Source organism: Macrobrachium nipponense, chromosome 2, assembly GCF_015104395.2.
Source record: "Macrobrachium nipponense isolate FS-2020 chromosome 2, ASM1510439v2, whole genome shotgun sequence".
NCBI lineage: Eukaryota > Metazoa > Arthropoda > Malacostraca > Decapoda > Palaemonidae > Macrobrachium > Macrobrachium nipponense.
In genome coordinates this window covers 93,227,748-93,253,699 of record NC_087201.1, presented here as the reverse complement: position 1 = coordinate 93,253,699, position 25,952 = coordinate 93,227,748, and the positions used below count along the sequence as shown (strand labels likewise).

General features: G+C 40.3%; 1 protein-coding gene across 2 annotated transcripts in view; it reads left to right on the top strand.

The window, feature by feature from the left end:
* The window catches only part of LOC135220795 (alpha-L-fucosidase-like), a 185,827-nt gene that overhangs the window by 130,580 nt on the left and 29,295 nt on the right, over positions 1-25,952 (top strand). The window contains exon 1 of one of the 2 annotated variants that reach the window (XM_064258299.1): positions 19,185-19,337. The exons of the other annotated variant lie outside the window; for it this stretch is intronic. Within the exon in view, the coding sequence (XP_064114369.1) occupies positions 19,238-19,337 (100 nt within the window). The 5' untranslated portion in view covers positions 19,185-19,237. Of the gene's footprint in view, positions 1-19,184; positions 19,338-25,952 lie in introns of those variants that run through there. 2 annotated transcript variants of the gene reach the window in all.

Genomic DNA, 25,952 nt, shown 5'->3' with positions numbered 1-25,952 from the left:
ATAGTAATATTCATTCAGGCTTAATGCCTGATAACTTGCTAAATTTCGTTCACGTATTTTTAGTTGACTGCAGTTTGAGGGAAAATAAACTTTGTAAATATCCAAATATAATTTAGTAACTTAGAAATATATTTTAGTACAGTTACAATATGTAATGAAAAATTACCTATCCTATTAATATTAAAATACTACTGGACTCATCTGGAAATAAAGGAACCAAATGGTTAACTGAAGTTATAGATGGTGTTTGAGACCTCGTGTTGGGAAGTCAGGAACCAAATGGTTAACTGAAGTTATAGATGGTGTTTGAGACCTCGTGTTGGGAAGTCTGACATTAATCTAACAACAAAAACTATGTCAACACACTAAAGGGACATGGAAAATCTGTTTCTGCACTTGACCCTTAATAATCTGATACTGAAATATCAAGAAATAGTCTAGATGTTCTCTAATCAATTCGGTGTTTAGATCCATTGTAACTATAAGCAAACCATTATATAGCGATAAAAGGTAATCATAGTTATGTCCAAGCAGCCTGAATGGTGGTGTAGTAGTCCGCAGGGACCATGCGAGATAATAAAAAAACCTTGTCACGTTCTTATTTTTGATAAATTACAGGGAATGTTGAACCCTGTCTTAATCGAGATGCACAAACTTTCTAGTACCAATTCCATGAATGCAAAGAATGTTAATGTTACATATAATCATTCATACTCGGGGGAAATTTCTCATCTTGTAACCGGATCGGACAGTCAGACTGTAAATGTTTACAAACTATGTCAGCATGCTGCTTGTGTTAAAGAGCTATATATATCCCTCATTTCTCTGTCCCGTACTTGGTTGAAACAGTACCACCCAATTTTCAACTGAAGATTATTGATGACATAAAAATGATCATATTAACTTAGCTTTCTTCTTTTGGACACTTGGCCTGTATTCAAATCTTCCTTATTCAAGGTTAAGGCTGGATCATACATCGGCGAATAAAGCCCGCAACCGTCGTAAGAGCCGAATTACGACCGAAATCTTCATGTGCGCTCATACAGTCGTCAAGTTTCACGACATCCACCAAGTGATTGCGACAGCTAACGGTTGCACGTAGTTATTGCGGTCGAACCACGACAACTGTCTAAGTCTCCATGTCATGCCGACGTACCCGAGAGCTCATTTTACATACGTAATGTGATTACGGCAGATGTAACTGGCAAGTTCGACATACAGTGTCCATTTTGACATAAGTGATGTACTTGGCAACTCCTCAGTCTGTGCGGAGGGGGTCAGTAACCACGTTTCCAGCTAGTAAAAAAGTTCCAGGGCAGAATTTAGTAGACAAAACTGCTTTTATTTTCATGTTTTGATTAACATATATTTTGGATTCAAGATTTTCACAGAAGTCCTCTCGTGGCTGGGAAATTCATGGCTGTGTATAAAATGTATATGTGAACCATATTAAGGTGGAATCATACATCAGCGATTCAAGACTGAGACCGGCGTAAAGGTCAAATCACACTTCAGAGATTCAAACCCGTGCATGTTGTAACGGCCGTATTATGATGTTATTACGCTCAATAAGGCCTATTCTGCGCACCTCTTCAAGTGAGCCCCGTGAGGCGGGTGGCGCTCAGTATCTGATAGGCGCTTAATTCCTTTCTCTCTTTTATCTTGACTTATCTACCCGTTCCTGATACTTGTCTTCTTTCTTTTCTACATTCATACGTTCATTAGTGAAACTCAACTCAAGTTAAGACTTTCATGTTCGTTATTTTGGTTATAAGTAAATGATCGTATCGTTAAAGTACTGAAATGAGAAATTTGAGGTGACATAAAAACAAAACTATTTTAATAATATATTTTATTGTACAGTTTCAAAAGTCAAAAAAAGAAAAAACATAGTTAACATATTCACATCTTTGGGAATATCAACTCCCGATAATTCCATTTCTGAAATTAATGACTTTATGCAGTCTTTGCCTTCTCTTGAAAGTATCACCATGAGCAGCATGAAATTTATCTCATGATAGATAACTGGGACATGAAATATCAGAAGGAGCATGAAGTCCGCCCATGTTAATAGTACTAAGCCATGATTTTTCTTTTTCGTTTGCCTCTGATGCCTTAACTCCCAAATGAGGGTATTTTAATCCAAACTTCTTCACAATATAACCTCCAATGTATCGAAGAGATTCTTCTTCTATCACTTCAGATATCAATCTCTTGTCTTCCTCTGTCTCATTATTAGGTTCCTCTCCCAAGTCTATTGCGTCCTCATTTTCTTTTTCAAAGTCACATTCTACTGTTTTGAAAAAAATACATGTCAGGCATATTTCTAGTTAGTTCTCTCTCGCTGTCTTGCATTGCACTTGCTGGAGTTTGCATATGCTGGTTAAGGATATAAAATTCTTCTGTACATTCGGTAGGGTTTTTTTTTTCACTTAACAGCGCAATGTCTTTCCCTAGCAAGAACTTTCTTAAGGAGAATTTGAAGTTTACTGAATTAGGATTTTCATATGGCCCATTCATTTCATGTACACATCCAAAAAAGTGTTCAAGTACATCCTGATTCAGTCTTCTTGTAGGAATGAATTTAACACCATATAATTTCTTTACCATCTCATATAGGCCTATCAGAGACTTGCATTACAAAATCACTCCCCTTTGAAATTTATACATGCAATTAAACCCTGAGTTTGCCACCTTCATGGTTCTCATGGTGTCCATCATTTCATTTTTGTTTACTTCTCTTCCGTTTTTCCTCTTACTTCTTTTTCTTCTTCTTCTTCTCTTCTTCTTCATCCTCAACTATTTGTACATTCAATCTTGATTTAATAACATTGTCTATCCATGATAGACATGTTGAACAAAAAATTCTTGTATCTTTTCTCAAATCTTGCATTACCTCAGCACACTGTGGATGGGTCGGAATGTTGCATGCAGCACATTTTCTGATTAGGTTTTGTGGATTGACTATGCTATACCAAACCTTACACAGTTTGTATGCTTTTGGCATTCTTTTTCCTAATGCATCAATTAGGATATTCACAAGATTCACCTTATTCATTTTCTTTGTCAGGAATATGTTGGTTTATGTATATTTTCTTTATGAGTCTCTTGACCACTTGGATTTTATTTGGAACTTCTTCAATTATTTTCAAGATGTTTTCATTAGATTTGTTCCAGTTTGAAGGATTATATCCTTCTAATATATCTATGAATGCTTTTGTATCTTTTTGGTTAGGACTGTTGCTGATTTCATAGATGAGAAATGCCAGTTCCCTTCCTGCTACCTCATCGTATTGCGAATCCGCCAAGCAAGCTAAATTACGCCACCTCTTCCCGCAGTTGGAACTTACTGCCATCTTGTTCTGATTTCAGTATTACACTTGTTAAACTAACTTAGAAGACGCTTTATCCTACTATTTTCACACTAATCTTATCACCGATAGTTCACGAACACTTCTAGATATTTCTCAAATTCTAGTCGTATGTTAAACTTGTGATATCTGTTGATTAATCTGACTTCACGCTGGTACGTCTCACCAAGCAAGATGGCTACTACGGATGCCATCAAAGCAACTACACCATTGAAGGGCATCACTATTTTGTCCAGCAAGAGGAGCCATGTGCACGACGAGATGGAACGGGTGCTCCTCGTCTGGATAAAAGACAAAGAAATCGCTGGCGATACAGTAACGGAGACGGCAATCGCTCACAAGGCCAGTGCTATTTTCAGCGATTTGATTGCGCAGGCGGAAGACGACGGAGGGGAAGGGACTTCAACGCAAACCCCAGAGTTCAAGGCTTCGCATGGCTGGTTCGAGAAATTCCGTAAACGGACTGGCATCCATTCGGTGGTGCGTCATGGGGAGGCTGCCAGCTCGGACACGAAAGCGGCTGAAGCATTTAAGAAGACTTTCGACGAAATGATGACCAAGGAAGGCTACAGTTCTCAGCAGGTTTTCAACTGTGATGAGACGGCCTTTTTTGGAAAAAAATGCCTCGTCGGACGTACATACACGAGGAAGAGAGAGCTACCCGGGCATAAGCCTATGAAAGACAGGCTTACACTCGCACTTTGTTCGAACGCCAGTGGGGATTGCAAGGTGAAGCCCCTACTGGTGTATCACTCCGAGACTCCTCGAGCCTTCAAGGCCCACAAAGTGTTGAAAGAGAAGCTTCCAGTGATGTGGAGGGCTAATGCAAAAGCCTGGGTAACGAGGCTTTTGTTCACCGAGTGGGTAAATCTGTGTTTCGGCCCGACTGTGAAGAATTTTTTTTTCAAGAGACGCGCCATCACCTGAAATGTCTGCTGGTGTTGGACAATGTCCCTCCCCACCCTCCTGGCCTCGAGGAAGATATCCTAGCGGAGTATTCCTTCGTTAAGAAATTCTTTTTCTTCCGCCCAACACCACCCCTCTCCTCCAGCCCATGGACCAGCAAGTGATAGCGAACTTTAAGAAGCTGTACACGAAACATCTTTTCAAAAAGATGTTTCGACATCACCGATACCACAAACCTCAACCTTGCATGAATTTTGGAAGGAGCATTTTGACATCGTCATATGCATCCGACTCATCGACCAAGCTTGGCAGGAGGTTTCGAGGCGAACCTTGAATTCCTCGTGGAGGAAACTCTGGCCTGATGCCGTATCCACCGATAGACTTCGAGGGATTCGACGTGGGCGAAGCTGGTGCTGCTGAGTCCGAAAACAGTTTTTGACGATCCCGAAACTGTTTCGCAACCACATCTTGACGAGATCGTTGCACTCAGCAAGTCCATGGGGGGGGGGCCTGGGGCTGGTCGTCGACGAGGACGACATCAACGACCTTCTCGAGGAGCACCCAAGAGGAGCTTACGACGGATGACCTGAAGGAGTTGGAGGCCATGCAACATAACGTCGTTCAAGAGGAGTTCTCCAGCAGCAGCGATGAAGAGGAGGAGCCTATGACAACGGCAGAAATTAAGGAGGTCTTAGCCGCTTTTCATAAAGTGCAATCGTTCATAGAAAAAAGACACCCCGAAAAGGCTCACACAGGTCGTATGCTTGCGCAGTTCGATGACGTTTGCCTGAGTCGTTTCAGGAACATTGTCAAAAGCAGGCAGAAGCAATCTTCCTTGGATAGTTATTTTTTAAAGAGGCCTTCAGCATTAGCAGGAGTAAGCAAAAAGGAAGAACCAGGTGATAAAAAACAAAGTTGTAAAGCAAAAAGGCAGAAAACCAAGTGATTTGAAAACCAGAACGTTGAAAGTGGTGATGAAGTTGAAATTCTGAAAAAAAAAACTAAAAAAAAAAAAAAAAAAAAAAAAAAAGCCTACATAAAAGTAAAAAAAAAGTTAAAAATAAAAAAAGAAAAAAAAAATTTACGTAATTTTTAGATTTTTGTAAGTAAGTGTTACAGTTTTGTTAATGTTTTTCGTAAATTTTATCTTTGTAGTTTTCCTTAAATTTTTTATGTGTTTTCGTAAAGTTAAGTGTACGTACGTACGTACGTTATCTGCCGTTTGTCCTCCTCCTCCTCCTCTGCCGCCACTTTCAGAGATAGCCCTCACTCGAAAGGTAAGCTTCGGCATTTTACGTTACAGTAATAATAATATTCTTGTACACTAATTATACACTTTATTTACAGGTTTGGATTTTTATTCTTAATTTAGGTATTGAATGGTCCAAATTGTTGTAGTATTTCATTGTTTATAGGTCAATTTAGCTTTATTATGAAATTTAATGGGGTGTTTTTGGAGGGCTTGGAACGGATTAGCCACCCATTTTACATGTAAAATGTGTTCCACGATACGAAAAAACTCATTATACGAAGGCCGCCTCGGAATGGATTAATTTCGTATCTCGAGGTACTACTGTATTTATTTGTGCTGATTCTCATGAATTTTACGTTGAAACCTAATTTTGCCAGGAAAATAAATATATTTCTCTTAGGAAAAAAATTTAGGAATTACACATATTATTTATATCATGAAATGAGCATTAATGTTCATTCACTTGATAAAGGACATTTTTTATATTTTATCATTTGCTTTTGGTTGTATGCTGTACCTAATTTCTATGTTTTTCCTAAGAGAGAAATATTTATTTTCCTGGCAAAATTAGGTTTCAACGTAAAATTCATGAAAATCAGTACAAATAGATAATTACCTTTGGGCAGAGAAAAAGATGGAACTGCATCCTTCTTCAATATCCGTTGATTCTAGGGTCCGTCTATACCAAGGAGACGTGACTTCATGTCTTCAGCAATATCTTCTTTGCAGAAATGTACAGAACAAATTACGGCATGATCTGGATTAATCTTGTCTGAGCCGTCGGCTTGCTTGTATCCTAGCATCTCTTAAAAATTCATCCCTCGGAAACCGAAAGAAACGAATGTCCTGATTAAACTTTATCTTTTTCTTTTTCGTATTATAACAACCATAAACTGCGCAATTGTTTGGCATGGTTACTTAGCTTTTCTACGATTGTGATTAAACAAGAAACCTATATTTACAGAGACTTTTACCTCAAGACTGCGTGTTAGTGAATGAAACATTGTACTGGACTGTTGGCATTTATATGCCGAGATCCTAAGCAGATTGTGGATTAAGGACTGTAAAAGATCCCCAGAGACATGATAAACATAAAATAGGGTCAGAACCATAAAAGAAATCCTCAGAGACCGGATAAATATAAAATAGAAGCAGAAGACATATTTTGTTTTGATATTTTCGTTCAAATGCCCCCCCGAAGATATACTTGACTGTGAGCAGCGGGGGCTCACGTAATCTCAGTCGCCCAGCCCTGACCCAACCATATCTGCGCGCTATGCTGGGGTCACACATTCATGTATCACGACGCCGTATGCCCACGTATGTGGATTGTGGGCATCATCGCGGTGAAATGACCTTGAACAGCTGGTAAACAGGACATGGGCTAACGGACGTAAAGCCAGCACCGTAAATTGCGCCGCAAATGTACGCGCAAAGAAAGCAAGGTCGGACATCTACCTGAAACTAATGCCGATATTGTAATGTTCCATGTACGTCAACTTCACGTCAAGACCACGCCCACCGTTGTGGTGCCTCAGGGTACAAAAGGGCGGGCCTGTGAACAGAGCTTGCCGTTCCGTAAACAATCATTGTAACAGCTCGTCTCTTCGTTGTTTTCCTACAAATTAATCTATTTTAGTTTTATGGTAACTTTTTGATAGTAGCCATCTTTAATATATATAATATGTAATTAATGTAACATCACAAATTTACCATTCAGACATACACTTAGCCTTATAAAACTGTTGACTATGGGCGATTTATATTTAAGCGATATAGAATAACATCTAATAACTTATCAAACATTCTTGGAAATAAATAGGAATTCTACCTATTCAAGATAATATTTTTTAGATGTAATAAGGAATTCCTCTCAAATATTTACATTATTTGTTACACCATTATTGTAAGACTGCTATTCAGAAGAAATAAATATCTTCGACGTCTTGGCTATCCTCCGTCAAGGGAACGTTCTGTCCCTCGTCAATGGGGTAGCTTCATGGAGAGTTTCCGTGTCGCTGTCATCAGTCAGAATCTCATCCAACTCCGACTCCTGTAGGTGGAAGTTGGCTTTTTCCCTGTCCTGAATGTCTGCAGGAGTGGTTGTAGGAGTGGCTGTAGGAGTCTTTTCCGGGCCAAAAGAAGGTCCTGCAAGATGTGATGTTGATGGTCCCTTCCTTGGTCGTTTTAGGAGGTTCAGCATCTAGAAGGGCGTTGTGGAGAGTGCTTGAAGGAAACTGCTGGTCTCGGGAGATGGAAACAACAGCTGACCTGAGGGCGCCGACCTGACCTTTTATACCGCGCTACAGCGTTGCCATGTCGTACAGGGCTGTAAATGTGTTAATCGGTTTCGCCGTAGGCTACAGGGCAACTAGGAGGCCCGCGTGCTTCGCCGCGGAAAGAAAACAACGACGGCGAATGATGGTGGTGACCCTAGCGCTTACCCCGCAGCAGTCACCGTGGCTCCCCACGCGAATGCTTGGAGCTACGTCAAGGTGACCACTTTGGCGTGACCACCCCCCACGCTTGTTTTGAACATTTCAAAACTGGAATGGGCTACGGCGACCTGGTGGGCGAAGCTTAGCGACTGGACGACCCGTCACTGTACGTCTACGATTTTACGTATGTTTTACATTACATTTACGGTTTACTGGCGTAAGCTGTTGCCAACTACCAATTTCCGCTCATGCGTGGGCGTGCGTGCGTTGATACGTGAATGTGTGACCTTAGCATTAGTTGAACCCTCTCTGTGTGGATCACATTCACGTATCACGACGGCGTATGCCCACGTTTGTGGATCGTTGGCATCATCGCGGTGAAATGACCTTGAATAGCTGGTAAACAGGACACGGGCTAACGGACGTAAAGCCAGCACCGTAAATTGCGCCGCAAATGTACGCACAAAGAAAGCAAGGTCGGACGTCTACCTGAAACTAACGCCGATATTGTAATGTTCTATGTATGTCAACTTCACGTCAAGACCATGCCCACCGTTGTGGTGCCTCAGGGTACAAAAGGGCGGGCCTGTGAACAGAGCTTGCCGTTCCGTAAACAATCATTGTAACAGCTCGTCTCTTCGTTGTTTTCCTACAAATTAATCTATTTTAGTTTTATGGTAACTTTTTGATAGTAGCCATCTGTAATATATATAATATGTAATTAATGTAACATTACAAATAAATGAACATAGGATAAGTACTATATAAGACTAGCACTAGAATTTTCTTGCTTCGATTTTACCATTCAGACATACACTTACATATAAAACTGTTGACTATGGGCGATTTATATTTAAATTTAAGCGATATAGAATAACATCTAATAACCTATCAAACATTCTTGGAAATAAATAGGAATTCTACCTATTCAAGATAATATTTTTTAGATGTATATAAGAATTCCTCTCAGATATTTACATTATTTGTTACACCATTATTGTAAGACTGCTATTCAGAAGAAATAAATATCTTCGACAAGGGAACGTTCTGTCCCTCGTCAATGGGGGTAGCTTCATTGGAGAGTTTCCGTGTCGCTGTCATCAGTCAGAATCTCATCCAACTCCGACTCCTGTAGGTGGAAGTTGACATTTTTTACCCTGTCCTGAATGTCTGCAGGAGTGGTTGTAGGAGTGGCTGTAGAAGTCTTTTCCGAGCCGAAAGAAGGTCCTGCAAGATGTGACGTTGATGGTCCCTTCCTTGGTCGTTTTAGGAGGTTCGGCATCTTGAAGGGCGCTGTGGAGAGCTTGAAGGAAACTGCTGGTCTTAGGAAACGGAAACAACAGCTGACCTGAGGGTGCCGACCTGACCTTTTATACCATGCTACAGCGTTGCCATGTCGTACAGGGTTGTAAATGTGGGAATCGGTTTCGCCGTAGGCTACAGCACAATTAGGAGGCCCGCGTGCTTCGCCACGGAAAGAAAACAACGATGGCGAACGATGCTGGTGACCCTAGCGCTTACCCCGCAACAGTCACCGTGTCTCCCACGTGCAATGCCTGGAGCTACGTCAGGTGACATTTGGCGTGACCACCCACGACTTGTTTTGAACATTTCAAAACTGGATTGGGCTTCGGCGACCTAGTGGGTGGAGCTTAGCGCCCGGACGACCCGTCACCGTACGTCTATGATTTTACGTATGTTTTACATTACATTTACGGTTTACTGGCGTAAGCTGTTGCCAACTACCAATTTCCACTCATGCATGGGCGTGCGTGCGTTGATACAAGAATGTGTGACCTTAGCATAATGCTGGGGTCATACATTCACGTATCACGACGGCATATGCCCACGTATGTGGATCATGGGCATCATCGCGGTGAAATGACCTTGAACAGCTGGTAATCAGGACACGGGCTAACGGACATAAAGCTATCACCGTAAATTGCGCCGCAAATGTACGCACAAAGAAAGCAAGGTCGGACGTCTACCTGAAACTTACACTGATAGTGTAATGTTCTATGTACGTCAACTTCACGTCAAGACCACGCCCGCCGTTCCGTAAACAATCATTGTAACAGCTAATTTCTTCGTTGTTTTCCTACAAATTAATCTGTTTTAGTTTTATGGTAACTTTTTGATAGTAGTAGCCATCTGTAATATATATATGTAATTAATGTAACATCACAAATAAATGAACATAGGTTAAGTACTATATAAGACTAGCACTAGAATTTTCTTCCTTCGATTTTACCATTCAGACATACACTTAGACTTATAAAACTGTTGACTCTGGGCGATTTATATTTAAGCAATATAGAATAACATCTAATTGTAATGGGAAAAATATTCCTTTAATTATTAGTGATTTATTTAGGAATTGATTCATCATCCTCCTCTAATGTCTTTACACTGCTATTGTAAGTGATTGGAACTGTGAAATGTTTTCGTTTCTGTTGTGGACACGAGTATGGCAGTGTAGCCAGTCCCTTGTTTTGTTTTTTCTGTCACTTTGAGTATGGGAGCGCTGCCCTGAATCTTTCGTCTGCATTTTGGTAACACTAGAAACACATGTAAGAATCACGAATGCTCTCGTGTGAAAAGGACGCAACGGGTCTATTCTTCATTTTGGCTATTTTACCAAATTATTAATACAAATGATTATCTATCCATTGCAAGGTAAGCTTTTAAAATCGTAATATTACCACTAGTTCATTAGTTAGAGCAGATCATTATCATGAAAGAACAGTAGCAGATGAGAATTCAAGTGCAGAGTTGCCTGCCGTTAAGCATGTTGCAATGCCTTAACGAGGAAAATTTTCATTGTCGTGAAAGGTACTTCATGTTCATTAGTTGTCATGAAGTTTTGCTGTATTAGTTTGATTTGTAACTTAGCATTTGACAGGGTTGTAAAACGTTAACAAAAAACAGTCATAAGAGTTTTGTTTGTATACAGTTTTTGCAAATACCAGTGCCAAAGGGTACCACAAAATGGAAATTTCCACTGCCGATCATGATCTTAGACTAGGCTATACAGTAATTTAAGAAGGCCTACCCTAGACTAATCCTGTTTGAATGAGGAATTATGACTATTTTTGCTAAATATAGTTAGGCTATATGTATATAAATTCATGGAAAACTTAATTACATAGAACTTAGCCTGTGCCCTCATTAAACTAACCTAACTTTGTGGCTTATTACAACCTAGTCAAAAATCAGCCATGTAAACTTTGCATAGGCTATCCTTAACGATTTCTGAAGAAGCCTAGGCTAGACTATATCCTGTTAAAAGGCACCTTAGCAATTTTACCTCATTTTAGTAAGTTTTACTCAGAAATCTTTCAGGTAACCTTACCCATTGACATATATTGTGTACAAATATCTAGTGCTGTGTGGAGTAGGGTATCAAATGATTTACACCTTATTGTAAATTAATTGATTCCAGGGTTGCTCCATGTTTGATACCTATCCTGTTATGAGGAAAGCCATTCCCATAATCTGTACCTAGTTGATAAATTTGTTTTGAAATCTCAATATAAAGAGTTATTTTTGTTGTAGTTTTAAACTACACACTTGTATTGATTTCTGGAAATCAAACATTAAATAAAATGAATATTTCCAGGGATCTAGTCCAGGAGTTCTGAAGACTAGGTAAATTAACCCTCTTACGCCGAAGCCCTAAAAAATCAAAACCTCTCCCGTATGCCGGCGCCGGTTTGGAGTGAGCACGGAAGCGGAAAAAATAATTTTTTCAAAAAATCACAGCGCGCTTAGTTTTGAAGATTAAGAGTTCATTTTTGGCTCATTTTTTTGTCATTGCCTGAAGTTTAGTATGCAACCATCAGAAATGAAAAAAAAAATAACATTATCATATATAAATAATGTGATATATGATAGCGCAAAAAAAAAAATTCATAGATAATTGTATTCAAATCACGCTGTGCAAAAAACGATCAGAGCTAACGAGTTACTTTTTTTTTCGTTGTATTGTTCACTAAATTGCAATCATTTTGATATATGATACATAGTAAAACAATAAAAGCAACACCGGAAAAATATTATCACAAAATGATCTACGAATTCGTAACGCGCGGACGTAAAAAAATGTTATTTTCAAAAATTCACCGTAATTCTAAATATTGTTCTAGAGACTTCCAATTTGTTTCAAAATGAAGAAAAATGATTGAATATTACGATACTGTAAGAGTTTTTAGATTTAGAATTGCAGATTTCGACCATTTCGGACGAGTTTACAAATTTGACCGAATGTCGAAATTTTTATATATATATTTTTTATATGCACATATTTCGGAGATGGAAAAAGCTACAACCTTCAATTATTTTTTATTGTATTTTTCATGAATTTGCGCACATTTTTATATATGAAACTCTATAAAACGGCTAATATGAAAAGGAGCAAATATTAGGATAATGCGATGTACGTATTTCGGAGACTTGCGGCCGCGAATAGGCGTGCAGAGTGAAGGTTAATATATTTTCAAAAATTCACCATAATCACAATATTGTTCTTATGAGACTTCAAATTTGTTTCTTTAAAATGAAGAAAATGACGGAATATTACTAGGCCGTAAGAGTTTTAGCTTACAATTGCGTTTTTCAACTATTTCGGTAGAGTCAAATTTTACCGAACGTGGTTTTTTTTCTATTTATCGTGATTTATATGCAAATATTTCCAAAAAAGAGAAAAGCTACAACCTTCAATCCTTTTTAGTTGTATTCTACATGAAATTGCGCACATTTTCATATATAAAACTTTATGTATCAGCTAATTTTAAATGGTGCAAACATTTCGACAATCACACAAAAAAAATTGATTTTTTTAGGAAGTTACCGCGCGTACGTGGGGAAGGAAAATTTTTTTTTTTTTTCATAAATTCACCATAAATCGAAATATTGTGCTAGAGACTTACAAGTCGTTGCAAAATGAAGGTAAATGATTGAATATTACTAGAATATAAGAGTTTTAGCTTACAATTGCGTTTTTCGACCATTTCGGTAGGGTCAAAGTTGACCGAAAGTTGAAATTTTTGCACCTAACGTTATTTATATGAAAATATTTCGAAACTGATAAAAGCTACAACCATGGGTTGTTTTTTGTTGTATTGTGCATGAAATTTCGCACATTTCCATATATAAAACTTTATGTAACGGCAAATTTAAAAGGGTGCAAACATTAGGACAATCACACGAAAAAATTTATCGGAAGAGTTATCGCACGAACGTAAGGAAAAAGTTTTTTCATAAATTCACCATAAATCGAAATATTGTGCTAGAGACGTCCAATTAGTTGCAAAATGAAGGCAAATGATTGAATATTACTATAATATAAGAATTTTAGCTTACAATTGGCGTTTTCGAGGCCATTTCGGTAGAGTCAAAGTTGACCAGAAGGGTTGAAATTTTTGCACTTATCGTTATTTATATGAAAATATTTCAAAACTGATAAAAGCCTACAATCATGAGTATTTTTTTTCTTTTTTTTTTTGAATTTTAAATGAAATTGCGCACATTTTCATATATAATACTTCATGTAAAGGATAATTTAAAATGGTGCAAAAATTATGTCAAAGTGACGAAATAATTTTTGAGATGTGTCACTGATACTTTTTAGTGCGATAAGAAAGAAATTCGCGCTTGCGCGCCTGCGTAGCGATTGTAAACAAAACAACGCCTTGATCCGTGAACTCCCAGCATCCCCCAAGGCGCGTGATTTAAAAGCTTTCGGCTGGTATGCCTATAAGTATTTTTCCGCGAATTTTTAAAAAAAAAATGTTTAAGCCGACGTATGATACGTCCAATCGGCATACGGGAGACTTTTTGACTCGACGTTTAATATGTCCAATCGGCGTAAGAGGGTTAATCAAGTCCAGGAGACTAGGGCTGGGAGAAATTTGGCATGATGTAATGAGTAATAAAGAAACAAGCTGAATACCAGGAATTTTCTTCAATACCCCTAAAATGGAAATCAGCACTTCAACTGCCTCCCAGTGGGAAGACATCACCTGGCCTCATCAGTAGTAAGACCCATACACACAAGGAATATCATGTAATATCAGGTATGACAGGCCTACCCTATTTTCCAGGCAGCGTAAACGTTAGTCTTCATACCCACCGTGTCAACTATGACACAGTACCATTCTCCGACCCGTCTCCAGGCAAGAAGACTGATAAAAGTAAAAGTGTATATGTATACAAATAGTATTATTATTCTCGTATCTTAATGTCATGGTGAGGGAAAATCCGCCCGCGACATAATAACTTATCAATCATTCTTGGAAATAAATAGAAATTCTACCTATTCAAGATAATTTTTTTAGATGTATATAGGAATTCATCTCAGATATTTACATTATTTGTTACACCATTATTGTAAGACTGCTATTCAGAAGAAATAAATATCTTCGATGTCTTGGCTATCCTCCGTCAAGGGAATGTTCTGTCCCTCGTATATGGGGGTAGCTTCATGGAGAGTTTCCGTGTCGCTGTCATCAGTCAGAATCTCACCCAAAAATTCTGACTCCTGTAGGTGGAAGTTGACATTTTCCCTGTCCTGAATGTCTGCAGGAGTGGTTGTAGGAGTGGCTGTAGGAGTCTTTTCCGGACCGAAAGAAGGTCCTGCAAGATGTGATGTTGATGGTCCCTTCCTTGGTCGTTTTAGGAAGTTCGGCATCGTGGAGGGTGTTGTGGAGAGTGCTTGAAGGAAACTGCTGGTCTGGTCTCGGGAGACGGAAACAACAGCTGACCTGAGGGCGCCGACCTGACCTTTTATTCCACGCTACAGCGTTGCCATGTCGTACAGGGTTGTACATGTGTGAATCGGTTTCGCCGTAGGCTACAGCGCAATTAGGAGGCCCGCGTGCTTCGCCGTGGAAAGAAAACAACGACGGCGAACGATGGTGGTGACCGTAGCGCTTACCCCGCAGCAGTCACCGTGGCTCCCACGTGCAATGCCTGGAGCTACGTCAGGTGACATTTGGCGCGACCACCCACGACTTGTTTTGAACATTTCAAAACTGGAGTGGGCTACGGTGACCTAGTGGGCGGAGCTTAGCGCCCGGACGACCCGTCACCGTACGTCTACGATTTTATGTATGTTTTACGTTACATTTACGGTTTACTGACGTAAGCTGTTGCCAACTAACAATTTCCGCTCATGCGTGGGCGTGCGTGCGTTGATACGTGAATGTGTGACCTTAACATAACTGTTTCGCGTTGTTGTCGCGGTTGAGCCACATGAACTGTCACACGTCGCCATGTCTAGCCAAAATACGCGATGTACTTGGCAACCCTCAGCTTGCGCAGAGTTGGTTCAAGGGCAGAATTTAGTAGACAAAGCTGCCTTTATTTTTGTTTTGATTGACATACATTTGGGATTCAAAATTTTCAGAATTTTTATATACTCAAAGGATTTCTCATGTAGCTACATAAGACAAAAAAATTTAAATAAATAAATAAATATGGTAACTATAAATATTTCTTATTTTTATTCATATTTTTTCTTTAAAAATATGACAGTGACTTAATTGCCATGAATACAATTTATTAGAACTGTTCTGAAGTATATTAAATGAAAAGGCATTTGCTATTTTGAGAAGAAAGTGTTCTTGATATTCTTCGAGAATGTCATATATACTAGATAAATATGACATTGATTACTACTCACAAAAAATGTGTTGGGTAACAATATAAATGTTTTAGAATTTAAAAATTTATTTTGATATTTACGAAGTTATTTAAGGTTAAATTTATAAAGTATGTACTGGAATGTTTTATTGCTTTTTTGTTGTATATAATTGAATCTTGCCAATGAACGGAGCCTGCAGGGGGAGTTAAAATAATCACGAAGGTGATCTCGTTGAGCTTAAAATTCAGAAAACAGTTATGGATATTTAAATGTCTAAGCAAACTGTTTCCAGTTGCCCAACGTAACTTAGTAAACGTAAAAAGTCCTGCACTGCTACTGCGTTATTTAAATACCCGAGATTTTCATTTGCCTTTCATTTACAATGTGGTGTTCCTTTTCTTATAAATATATACAAAATAGTTTTTATCTCGAATTATTACTTTATTACGTATTAGGCCTTTGTGCATGACTTACCACTCAACTAAAATATCCATTAAAGAAAACGTAATTAAAGTTTTAATAAAAGAAAATGTAATTTTATGCGATACCTCGCTAAGAATTTCCCCTAATAGCTTCACATTACTTTGCAAGTTTTTAATATTCGATGGTAAGGGTCGTTCTGCACTCAAGTTAGTCGCATATTTTTATGACGTCTTTACATACTCAATGCTAATAAATTTTAAAAGACTAAAATAATCTTCATTTATCTAAATCTTGCGTTCTTTCACCTATGTTAACCAACCACATCTATGTGTGTTTACATTTTTGTTTATGACACTAATATTATGCAAAGCATAGACACTTTCAATAAATATACGATGCTAAAAATTAGTAGTAAAAGCTTCAGTCTTTTTCTTTGTTATATCATCCACATTTCATTTGAGATCTTAGCCTACAAATGCAAATCAACCACATCCCTCATTCAGGTTTCTACGTATCCTCATAACCTCATAACCTTACACGAATTCAAATAATTTCACCCTCAATAATTCCTTCTTTCAACACCTTTCACCCTTTTCTTTAGTTTCTCATTCCTGTGACCACTCTATTGCTCATCTGCAAACATCGTCATTCTACTCGTCATTCAGTATTCATTTACTTAATTCTATATTATGCCCATACGTCTAACTTCCTTTCCTGAATTCTAGTATAAGATGCCCATAAAAGTACTGAACAGCTAAGTAGAGCTAACAAATCCTTGTTTCAAACGCACTGTTCATGTCAAGATTAGCGAACCCATTATTTTTCAAGACAATATTATACCACTTTGATTTGCAAAACCTGTCACTCTCCCGCTTAGAAATTCTTTTACTTCCAAGATAAAAAAAATCTGCACTGGCTCATATTCCCTTGAATTTCATACTTCTTTGAGAACTGCGACACAGACTAATCCTTGTCTAAACCCACAATGTTCTTCTGCCTTCAGTCCTATTTCATATTTTTTTTCCAGTCGCAATCTTACTTGAACAATTCTCCTTCATACACACCTATACCTTCAGTCTCTTAATTTCCCCTTCTTAAATCTTTAGCAGTCACTTGCACAAGCATTTATCTGACTCATACTGATCCATTCATTTAAGCAAATCTTAAAAAGTATTGACTCCATCAACCCAGAATTGCATCAACTTCACTAAGCGCCCCTCCGTTTACATCTGTTCTGAAATAATTTTGTTCAATAATGAAACTGCATTTACTTACTTGTAAAAAAGGTCTTGTTCTTGGAAATCACTCTCAAAATCTCCCCCCCCCCCCCCCCAATAGCTATTACTTTTCAGCTTTGTCTCTCACTCTTCTCCTTGACTACTCTCTCTCTCTTCCTTCTTCACTATCTTTTTCCTAATTTCGTATGTCCACAAACATTTCCTATTCCCCTCAGACTAAATTGTGTCTTACTCACAATCTCTTATTTCAATACTTATGTATTAATACGCTCATGTCACTTCCTACTTATCAAATTAGCTAGGATTGCCTACATTTACAACCCACCCAAATCATCTCCAACCGAAACACATCAATCTCAATTTTCTCTTTTATAGAGTAATGATTATATACTACTTAGACCTCCAGCTACTCTTGATGCATTCTGTTCCACAACTCTAGATTTGTTTAGACGAAATAATTATTAAAAGACATTCAAATTTCACACGTTTTGATATGTCCCTAGTGATTAAATGTCGCTTTATACATAAAATTAAAGATATGGGACCATGACTGAGCAGGGGAAATGCCGTAAAATAGTCTGATCAGAAAAATCTACATTACAAAGCATCTGGACATATGGAATGTATGATGGTATCTCATACAGCTGAGCAGTGTATAATAATATATGAACCTCCTCTAATTTCATGCGCTGAAAACACTTTGATTTAATATATATTTAATATACTTCTCTCTCTTTCACTATATATATATATATATATATATATATATATATATATATATATATATATAATATATATATGCTAACTGAATGCCATAAATTCGAAAGAAAACGAAGATCCAACAACATATATTATACCACCTTTTGAAGAAACTGATTAGGAGGGAAAATGGCCCCACTTTCAAAATATAGAAAAGTATCTCAAAGAAATAAACCTTCTTTATTTGATATAACAAGTCTTAAAATTTCATAAAGCTATATAGTAAGCGCTGAATGGCCTTTGTTGCCCCAGTGCTTGGTGTTACACCTAAACTTTATAAAACCAACCAACCAGGGGACTGTCGTCTGCATTTCATGATAGGCGTCATTCGTCATAAAAGAGGAGACTTGAACTGACTGAATGACCGCCCCCCCCCCCCAACACCCCTTTGTTTTGATATTGAATGAGATCCAGACGATAAAGTATCGAGCCTTCTACCTTCTAAGTGTATTTAAAACCTTTAAATGAGAAAGTAACGCAGCATGTTAAATCTTCTGCTTCACTGGGATAGTTTTGATGTTTGTTTAACAATAAATAGACACTTCGTCACAACAGGTATTTTTTACTAATAAAATTGTCACCAGGACTTGCAGAATGGTTCGTTATATACCTGATTTCATAATAAATAAATCGTTACATATCTGCAATTTTAAGTTCATTTATTTGAATTGAGACCGGGGATTTCACTTCCATTCGTTACAAGCCTCTGCGTTAATATAATGTATATATATATATATATATATATATATATATATATATATATATATATAATATACACACACACACACACACACACACAGGAGGTATGATCACAAAGTATCGTGACTGTTGTCATAGTTGAGGAGGTTCAAGGAGTAAAATCGCAGGATGAGGCCACTTGGCACAGATTGTCCCTTGAATCCCAACTGTGCACGCACTAAGTTTTTAGAAAAAGAGAGAAATGATGGCGAACGTCTGGCGGCTTGAAATAGAGGTTATTGACAGGAATGAAAGGAATTTAACTTTATATATATTATATATATATATATATATATATATATATATATATATATATATATATATATATATATATGTGTGTGTGTGTGTGTGTGTGTGTGTGTGTTAAATTCCTTTTATCCCTGTCAATAATCAGTTTTCATGACGCCAGACATTCGACATTATTCTCTCTCTCTCTCTCTCTATCTCTCTCTCTTTGTGTTAAGATAAAGATGGAATGCTTCGTGGTTACAGAGGTCAGCCATCCCCAAACTAAGATTAGGAGTACAGTTGGCGTTACCATGAGTGCTTCGTCGCGTCTCCTCGCTGCCTGTGAGTTCAAATCACATTCTGATCATTTCTCTAACAACGACCTTTATCGTAGCTGTGTCAAATCGGTTTATTATACAAGTTACTTAATGTCTTGCTTTAGAAAACTTGGAGGCGGAAATAATGAAGATTTACTCGTGTCTCTCTTTCTATCAAATTCAAATCGGTGGCACATAGATTTGCCATTTAGTGTGTGTTTGAATAATGCCTGATGTCTAATATATATGTGTGTATATTTATGTCGTATATATGTATGTGTATATATATTATATATATATATATATATATATATATATATAGATATATATATATATATATATATATATATATATATATATATATATATGTATGTATATATATACATATATATACATATATATATATATTTATATATATATATATATATATATATATATATATATATATCTACCTATAATAATTTTTTCCTAACTGAATTTAGAAAATTCCATTATTCAATATTTGTGAACGAATTTCAACAAATTTTACCCAATGCGAAAATTACTGACCATTAACTAATAATAAATACAAGCATTGCTGTCATTGCTGCTGTTGTTTCAGCTATGCTGCCAGATGCTTATGGAAGCGAAGGTTCCCAGAATTATCTGCTCTAATTTATTATTTTTTTTTTTCATGTGATTTTCTCTGTGGGAATAAGCATATGCTACAAGCACAGGCTTGCGTAGACACAGATAGTCATAGGCGCAAGCGTGCACACACACACACACCACACACACACACACACACACACACACACACACACACACACACACACACACACACACACACACACACATATATATATATATATATATAATATATATATATATATATATATAATATATAAACACAGGAATTGGACATTTTGACAGTTTATTTCAACGTTTCTCAGTAGGTTATTGCATCATCAGGGAATTCTACAAATAGATATAAATAAATAAACATTATTAAACACTTTTAACAGCAATAATATTATAATTATTAGTTTTCTATAAGTCAACAGGAAATTATGCTACAAACACACAATGAGGTACATTAAAATACTCTTACAATAAACTTGCACAATAATTCACAATTTAACAAGATTTATTCACAAGGTTTCCCTTTAAAGAAAATAAACAAATACAGGAAGAGAGGAGCTAACCTGCCAGAACAAAGTATAGAGCAAAACTTTTAGCAGAAATGGAAAGTGAACAATAAGAAGCGTTGTGAGGACTGAGTAAGATGAGGAGAGCGAGCGAACTAATTTTATTCAGCAAATGAGGCTGTACATAAGGCGCGTACAGACGGAAGCGTAGTGTCTATAACGCATGTACAAACAAACAAACAAAAAGAGACAGGGCCCCCCCTGTGAATATGTTTCTTCACAGACGAAAATACTTGAATAATATTACATAGAGTGAACAGATTTCCGACATATATACATCAAAAGAAATGGTGTAAAATGCTCTACATTTTAGTTCCTGAAAGAAAAAGGACATATGGGTATACAGATTTTTACAATGGAACAGCGAACATTCACTCGAATGTCGTCCTTACAAATAGTCCCCCCAAGACAATGATTGCATAAAATTGTTGGATGACTTACGGAATCTCACGGGGAGCTGAAGGAGTCCTCGGGTTCGTGATACCCTTGGTTGAGGGGCGTCTTGTATGTCCTCGTCATCTTGAGGGTTGAAAAACAGGATGCAGCCCCTGGTAGTGGGCCTGGGGGGGTTTGACTGCTTTCCTTGGGTGGCCTCGATGACGTTTAGGGGCACTGTCAGGAACCAGCGGCATCTGGGTTTTGCGAGGGCCTTTAGTGGGGTCATCGTCGGGGATGATGGCAGGTTTGAGGCGATCTATCAAGATCCAGTCCTTGTGGCCGCTGATTAACACAAGGAATGCCTTCTCCTCCCGACGGCATCGTCAGGGGTGGGCAGGCAGCGTCGTTCCTCATGATGACGAACTTGCAGGAGTCCAGGGCTCACGAGTGGAACTGCATTGTCCTGTCGATGTACATCTCTCGTCAGGGAACGAATTTCTGGGCGGCTGCACGCAACCTAGCCAGGGGAATATCAGGATCGCCACTGTCAGCGGGAAAGAATTCGCCTGGCACTGTCAGGGTCTCCCTGTACACCTTCTCTGCTGGGGAAGAGTCGCTGTTGGCTCTTGGGGTGGTGCGGAGACCAAGGAGGACCCGGGGAAGCTGTGCCTTCCAATCAGGGCCTTGACAGCGTGCCATTAAGGAAGCCGTGAGGGAGCAGCGGACCCTTTCCACCATGCAGTTGGCTGGGGGATTGTAGGACGTCGTGGTGTGGTGCTTGGTCCCCATTAGGTGTGCCAGGAAAGACCAGAGCTCTGACATGAAGGTGGGTCCTTGTTCCGTCGTGACGTCGTTGGGCACTCCTAAGCGGGTGATCCAGCTGGTCAGGAGGACTTCGGCATAGGTGTCTGCAGTGGCTTCTGACATTAGGGTGGCCTCTGGCTGCCTGGTAGACTGGTCGATCACTGTCAGGAGGTATCTGGCACCATCAGATGGAGGAAGAGGCCTGATGACATCGACATGGATGTGTCCGAATCTTTGCCTGGGCTGGGGAAAAAGAGTCTATCCTCGATTCGGTGTGCCTTCCCGTCTTGCTACTCTGGCACGTGATGCAGTTTCCTGATGCCATGCCATGCGAACTTCTCTGTGAGGAGCCTGGTTGTTGTGCGGGGCAACGGGTGCAAGAGGCTGTGAATGACGTCGAACACCTGTTTGCTGCGGGGGGCGGGTATCAGGGGACGAGGGCATCCTGTGCCGGTATCGCAGAGGAGCACCGTCCTTGAGGGGCTGAAGGGGATGTCCTCTCAGCGAAGGGTGGTGATGGCGGTCCAGTAGGCTGGTACTTTGTAGTCAACACTGAGGTGAAGGGAGTTGATCTCGACCCTCGAAGAGGGGTCGCTACAGGATTTTTTCCACCGGGGATGTACTCGATGGAGCACCCAAACTCAGAGATGGCCGCAAGATGATGTTGCTGCCTTGCGGACAGGTGTCGCCTGCCTTGACAAAGGCGTGGCCCTAGAGGCTGATGGTCCATCCATATGGTGAAGGGGACGCCATCCAGAAGTTATTTGAAGTGGTGGATGGCCTGGTAGACGGCAAGGAGCTCGCAGTCGAATGTGCTGTAGCGAGTCTCGGCGGGTTTGAGCTTCTTGCTGAAAAAGGCTAGCAGTGTGGGGACTCCATTCACCAGCTGTTCCAGGACGGCGCCACACACGATGTTGCTGGCATCGGCGGTGAGCTGCCAGGGGTGCGTTGGGTTCCTGGTGAGGCAGGATGGCGCCCTGCTGAGGGAAGACTTGGTTCAGGTGAAGGCGAGCTGCTAGTCTTCTCCCCATGTCAGCTTCTTAAGTTTGCCCTTCAGGACCTCGGTCAAAGGGCACATGGTGCAGGCGATGTCCTGGACGAACCTTTGGAAATAATTCACCATTCCAATGAATTCTTGGAGGGCCTTGACGGTCATCTGTATCGGGAACTTCTCCACTGCGGCCACCTTTGACGCCATGGTACAAACTCCTGCTGCTGTAATTTCGTGGTCAAGGAAATCCACCTTCTTGCCGCCGAAGGTGCATTTGTCAAAACGGACATGTCTGTTCTCCTGTAGGTGCTTGAGGACAGCCTGGATGTGGTTCAGAAGGGTAAGTCACCGAGGATGCTGTCCAAGAGGTGTTGAAAGGTGGCCCCAGCGTTCTGCAGGCCGAAGGAAGAGAAGGCGAACATGAAGGAACCGAAAGACTTGATGATCGCCGTCTTCGGAATGTCATCTGGATGGACATGGACTTGAAAATACGACCTTAATAAGTTGATCTTGGAGAAGACCTTGGCACTGTGGAGGGACCCGATGAGGTCCTGCATGTTTGGCAGCGGGTAGCTGTCGGGCGTGGTGATGAGGTTCAGGCACCGGTAGTCACCGCAGGGCCTCCATGTACTGTCTGCCTTTTTCATCATGCCCACAGACTTGCTGCCTTTTTACAGATCTCCATCTTCTCAATTTCTTTGAACTCAGTCTTGGCTTCCTGGAGAAGCTTCGGCAGGAGGCGGTGGAACTTGGTGTGTGTTGAGGGGCCCTTGGTCTCAATATGGTGAAAGACACTGTGCTTGGGTGCGGCCCCAGCCACTTGGCGAAGCTCATGGCAGAAGATGTCCAGAAACTCCTGGAGAAGGGAGGCATATCTGTATGCCGGCGAGGACGAAGGGCCAGGTGTAGGTCCGGCCCTGGAACGCGATGGTCTGAGCCCTGGTGCCGTAGGTGTGGATGGGCATCCCGTTTGCAGCTACGAGGGCGGTTGGGTCGTCGGAGGCATGACTGCAATCCTCTGCAGACAAAGGGAACACCGACTGCATGGCACCAGTGTCAACCAGCATCCTGACGCTGGAGATGCTGTCCTGGATGTAAAAAACCGTGGGTTGGGACTTTGTTACTGCCACTGCCATGGGGATTGTTTTGGGCGCTGCCCCTGTCGTTTTTTGAAGGGCAGAAGGAGCAAGGGCACTCGCAATTCCTTTCCTTGCTGCCAAACTGGTGGTGGAAGCGACACCACCCAACGTCTGGGAGGGGCTTCGACTATCGCTGGTATACTGCATCAACCGTGTCCTCCTGCTGTAGGCTGTTGGCTGACGGAGGAGAGGAGAGTTTTGCAGCATGGGTGGTGGTAAACAGCGTGAAAGCCCGCTGCACCAGACTTTTCATCTCCATGGTCTCAGTATTAGGGATCTGGCTTTGGACTTTGGGCGCGAGCTGGCAAAGGAAGAGTTGACGGAGGATTCTTGCCTCCTGCCTTAATCCTTGGTGGTCCACCAAGGATGACCAGGTCCTGGAGCTTGTGCCAGGCCAGTCTGGGATCTGAGGTGGTCATGGGGTTGACCGCGAGGTCGAAAATTTAGGTGGCTCGCTGAGGAACTGGGAGGGAGAAGACCTGGATGAGCTCCCTCCTCAGGCCTTCGTAGGGCAGCTCCCTGGGATGGCTGCGCATCCATGGGGCGAGGCGTTTGAAGGGATCCACTGTGAGGGTCCTGGCGATGAGGTCCACCTTGGTGCTGTCCCGGGTGATGCCATGGATCCAGAACTGTATTTCTGCCTGTTGCAGTCATGTTGCGATGTTCTCTCTGCAGAAGGTGGCAGCTTGACGTGGTGGGGCTCCGACGGTGCGGTCGTCCGGGGCGCGGGCATCAAGGAGGACTCGAGTGCGAAGAAGGATCGTTTTGCAGATTTGGGGTCGAGGCGGACACGGGAGTCAAGTGAATGCGCTGAACTCTCCATTGTCTTGTCAGACTCACACTTACAGTTGACGAGAAGTCATGAAAGGCGGGCGGACCAAACCGTTAGACTGAAGGCCAAAACACTTCTGTGAAGAAATGCTGTAGCGAGTCTGCTAATGGCGTTGATGAGTACCAGAGAACCTATATTAGGTGTCGTATGGGTCCGTTAAAGGTTCTCTGAAGGTGAGTGGGGGTAATTAGTCCCTTAATGGCAAAGCCAAAACCGCTTGGGTCACCTACTCCTGGGTCACCAATTGTGAGGACTGAGTAAGGCGAGGAGAGCGGAGCGAGCAAACTGATTTTATTCAGCAAAGGAGGTTGTACATAAGGTGCATGCGGACGGAAGCGTAGTGTCCGTCATGCACGCACGAACAAAGATAAACAAAAAGGGACAGGGCCCCCACTGTGAATGTGTTTCTTCACAGACAAAAATACATGAATAATATTACATAGAGGGAATGGATTCCCGACATATATACATCAAAAGAAAGGGCGTAAAATGCTCTACATTTTAGTTTATGGAAGAAAAGAGAGGACATATGGGTATACAGATTTTTACAATGGAAGGTCGAACATTCACCCGAATGTCGTCCTTAAAGCATCAAGAACAACAAAGTCAAGGTGAAAAAAGCTGAACAGCTGAAGGTGAATAAAGCTGAACAGCTGAGGACTGTGTTTTTAAAAAAGGAACAAGTTGTTTTATTTTCAACATCTTTAACATAAACAAATAAATTGTTAACCTGCCGTATTATAGAGAAATCTTTGTATTCAATGCTAGTTTTACTTTTTAAAGAATGGTTTCTTATATTAGTTGCTTCTGGGTTGGACAGGCGACATCCCCCCCATGGGAGTCGACTCATAACCTAATTAACGTTTCGTGGATCCCATGTCACATCTAAGACAAGTATACTTATAAACCACATTAAACGTCATCAAAGGCAGAGTCGGTCTTTTACCCTGAAAAGGGAGCCAAAAGTCTGCAGATTTTTCGGAATCAAATGTACACCAAGGGCATTAAAATGCTCACCGATTAATTTAGTAAAGCCTGCGTGGAAGTTGTCAATCTATATAGGGAAAAGATGCGGAGACATTTTCCTTTGGAACAGTCAAATACAAAGAGCTGTTGGAGAGCATTTTACCGAGTAATTTCTGTCTGACCTTCTTAACGAACTAGGTAGGGAAACAGTTATCATTAAAATATTTGTGAAAAAGTTACAAGTCTGAAGCGAGTAATAGTGCCTGATGGATAAGGGTAAAAACAGAATTGAACTCAGAGTTATAAAAACAAAAACTATAACAATTGGAGCCCAGGCCTATAG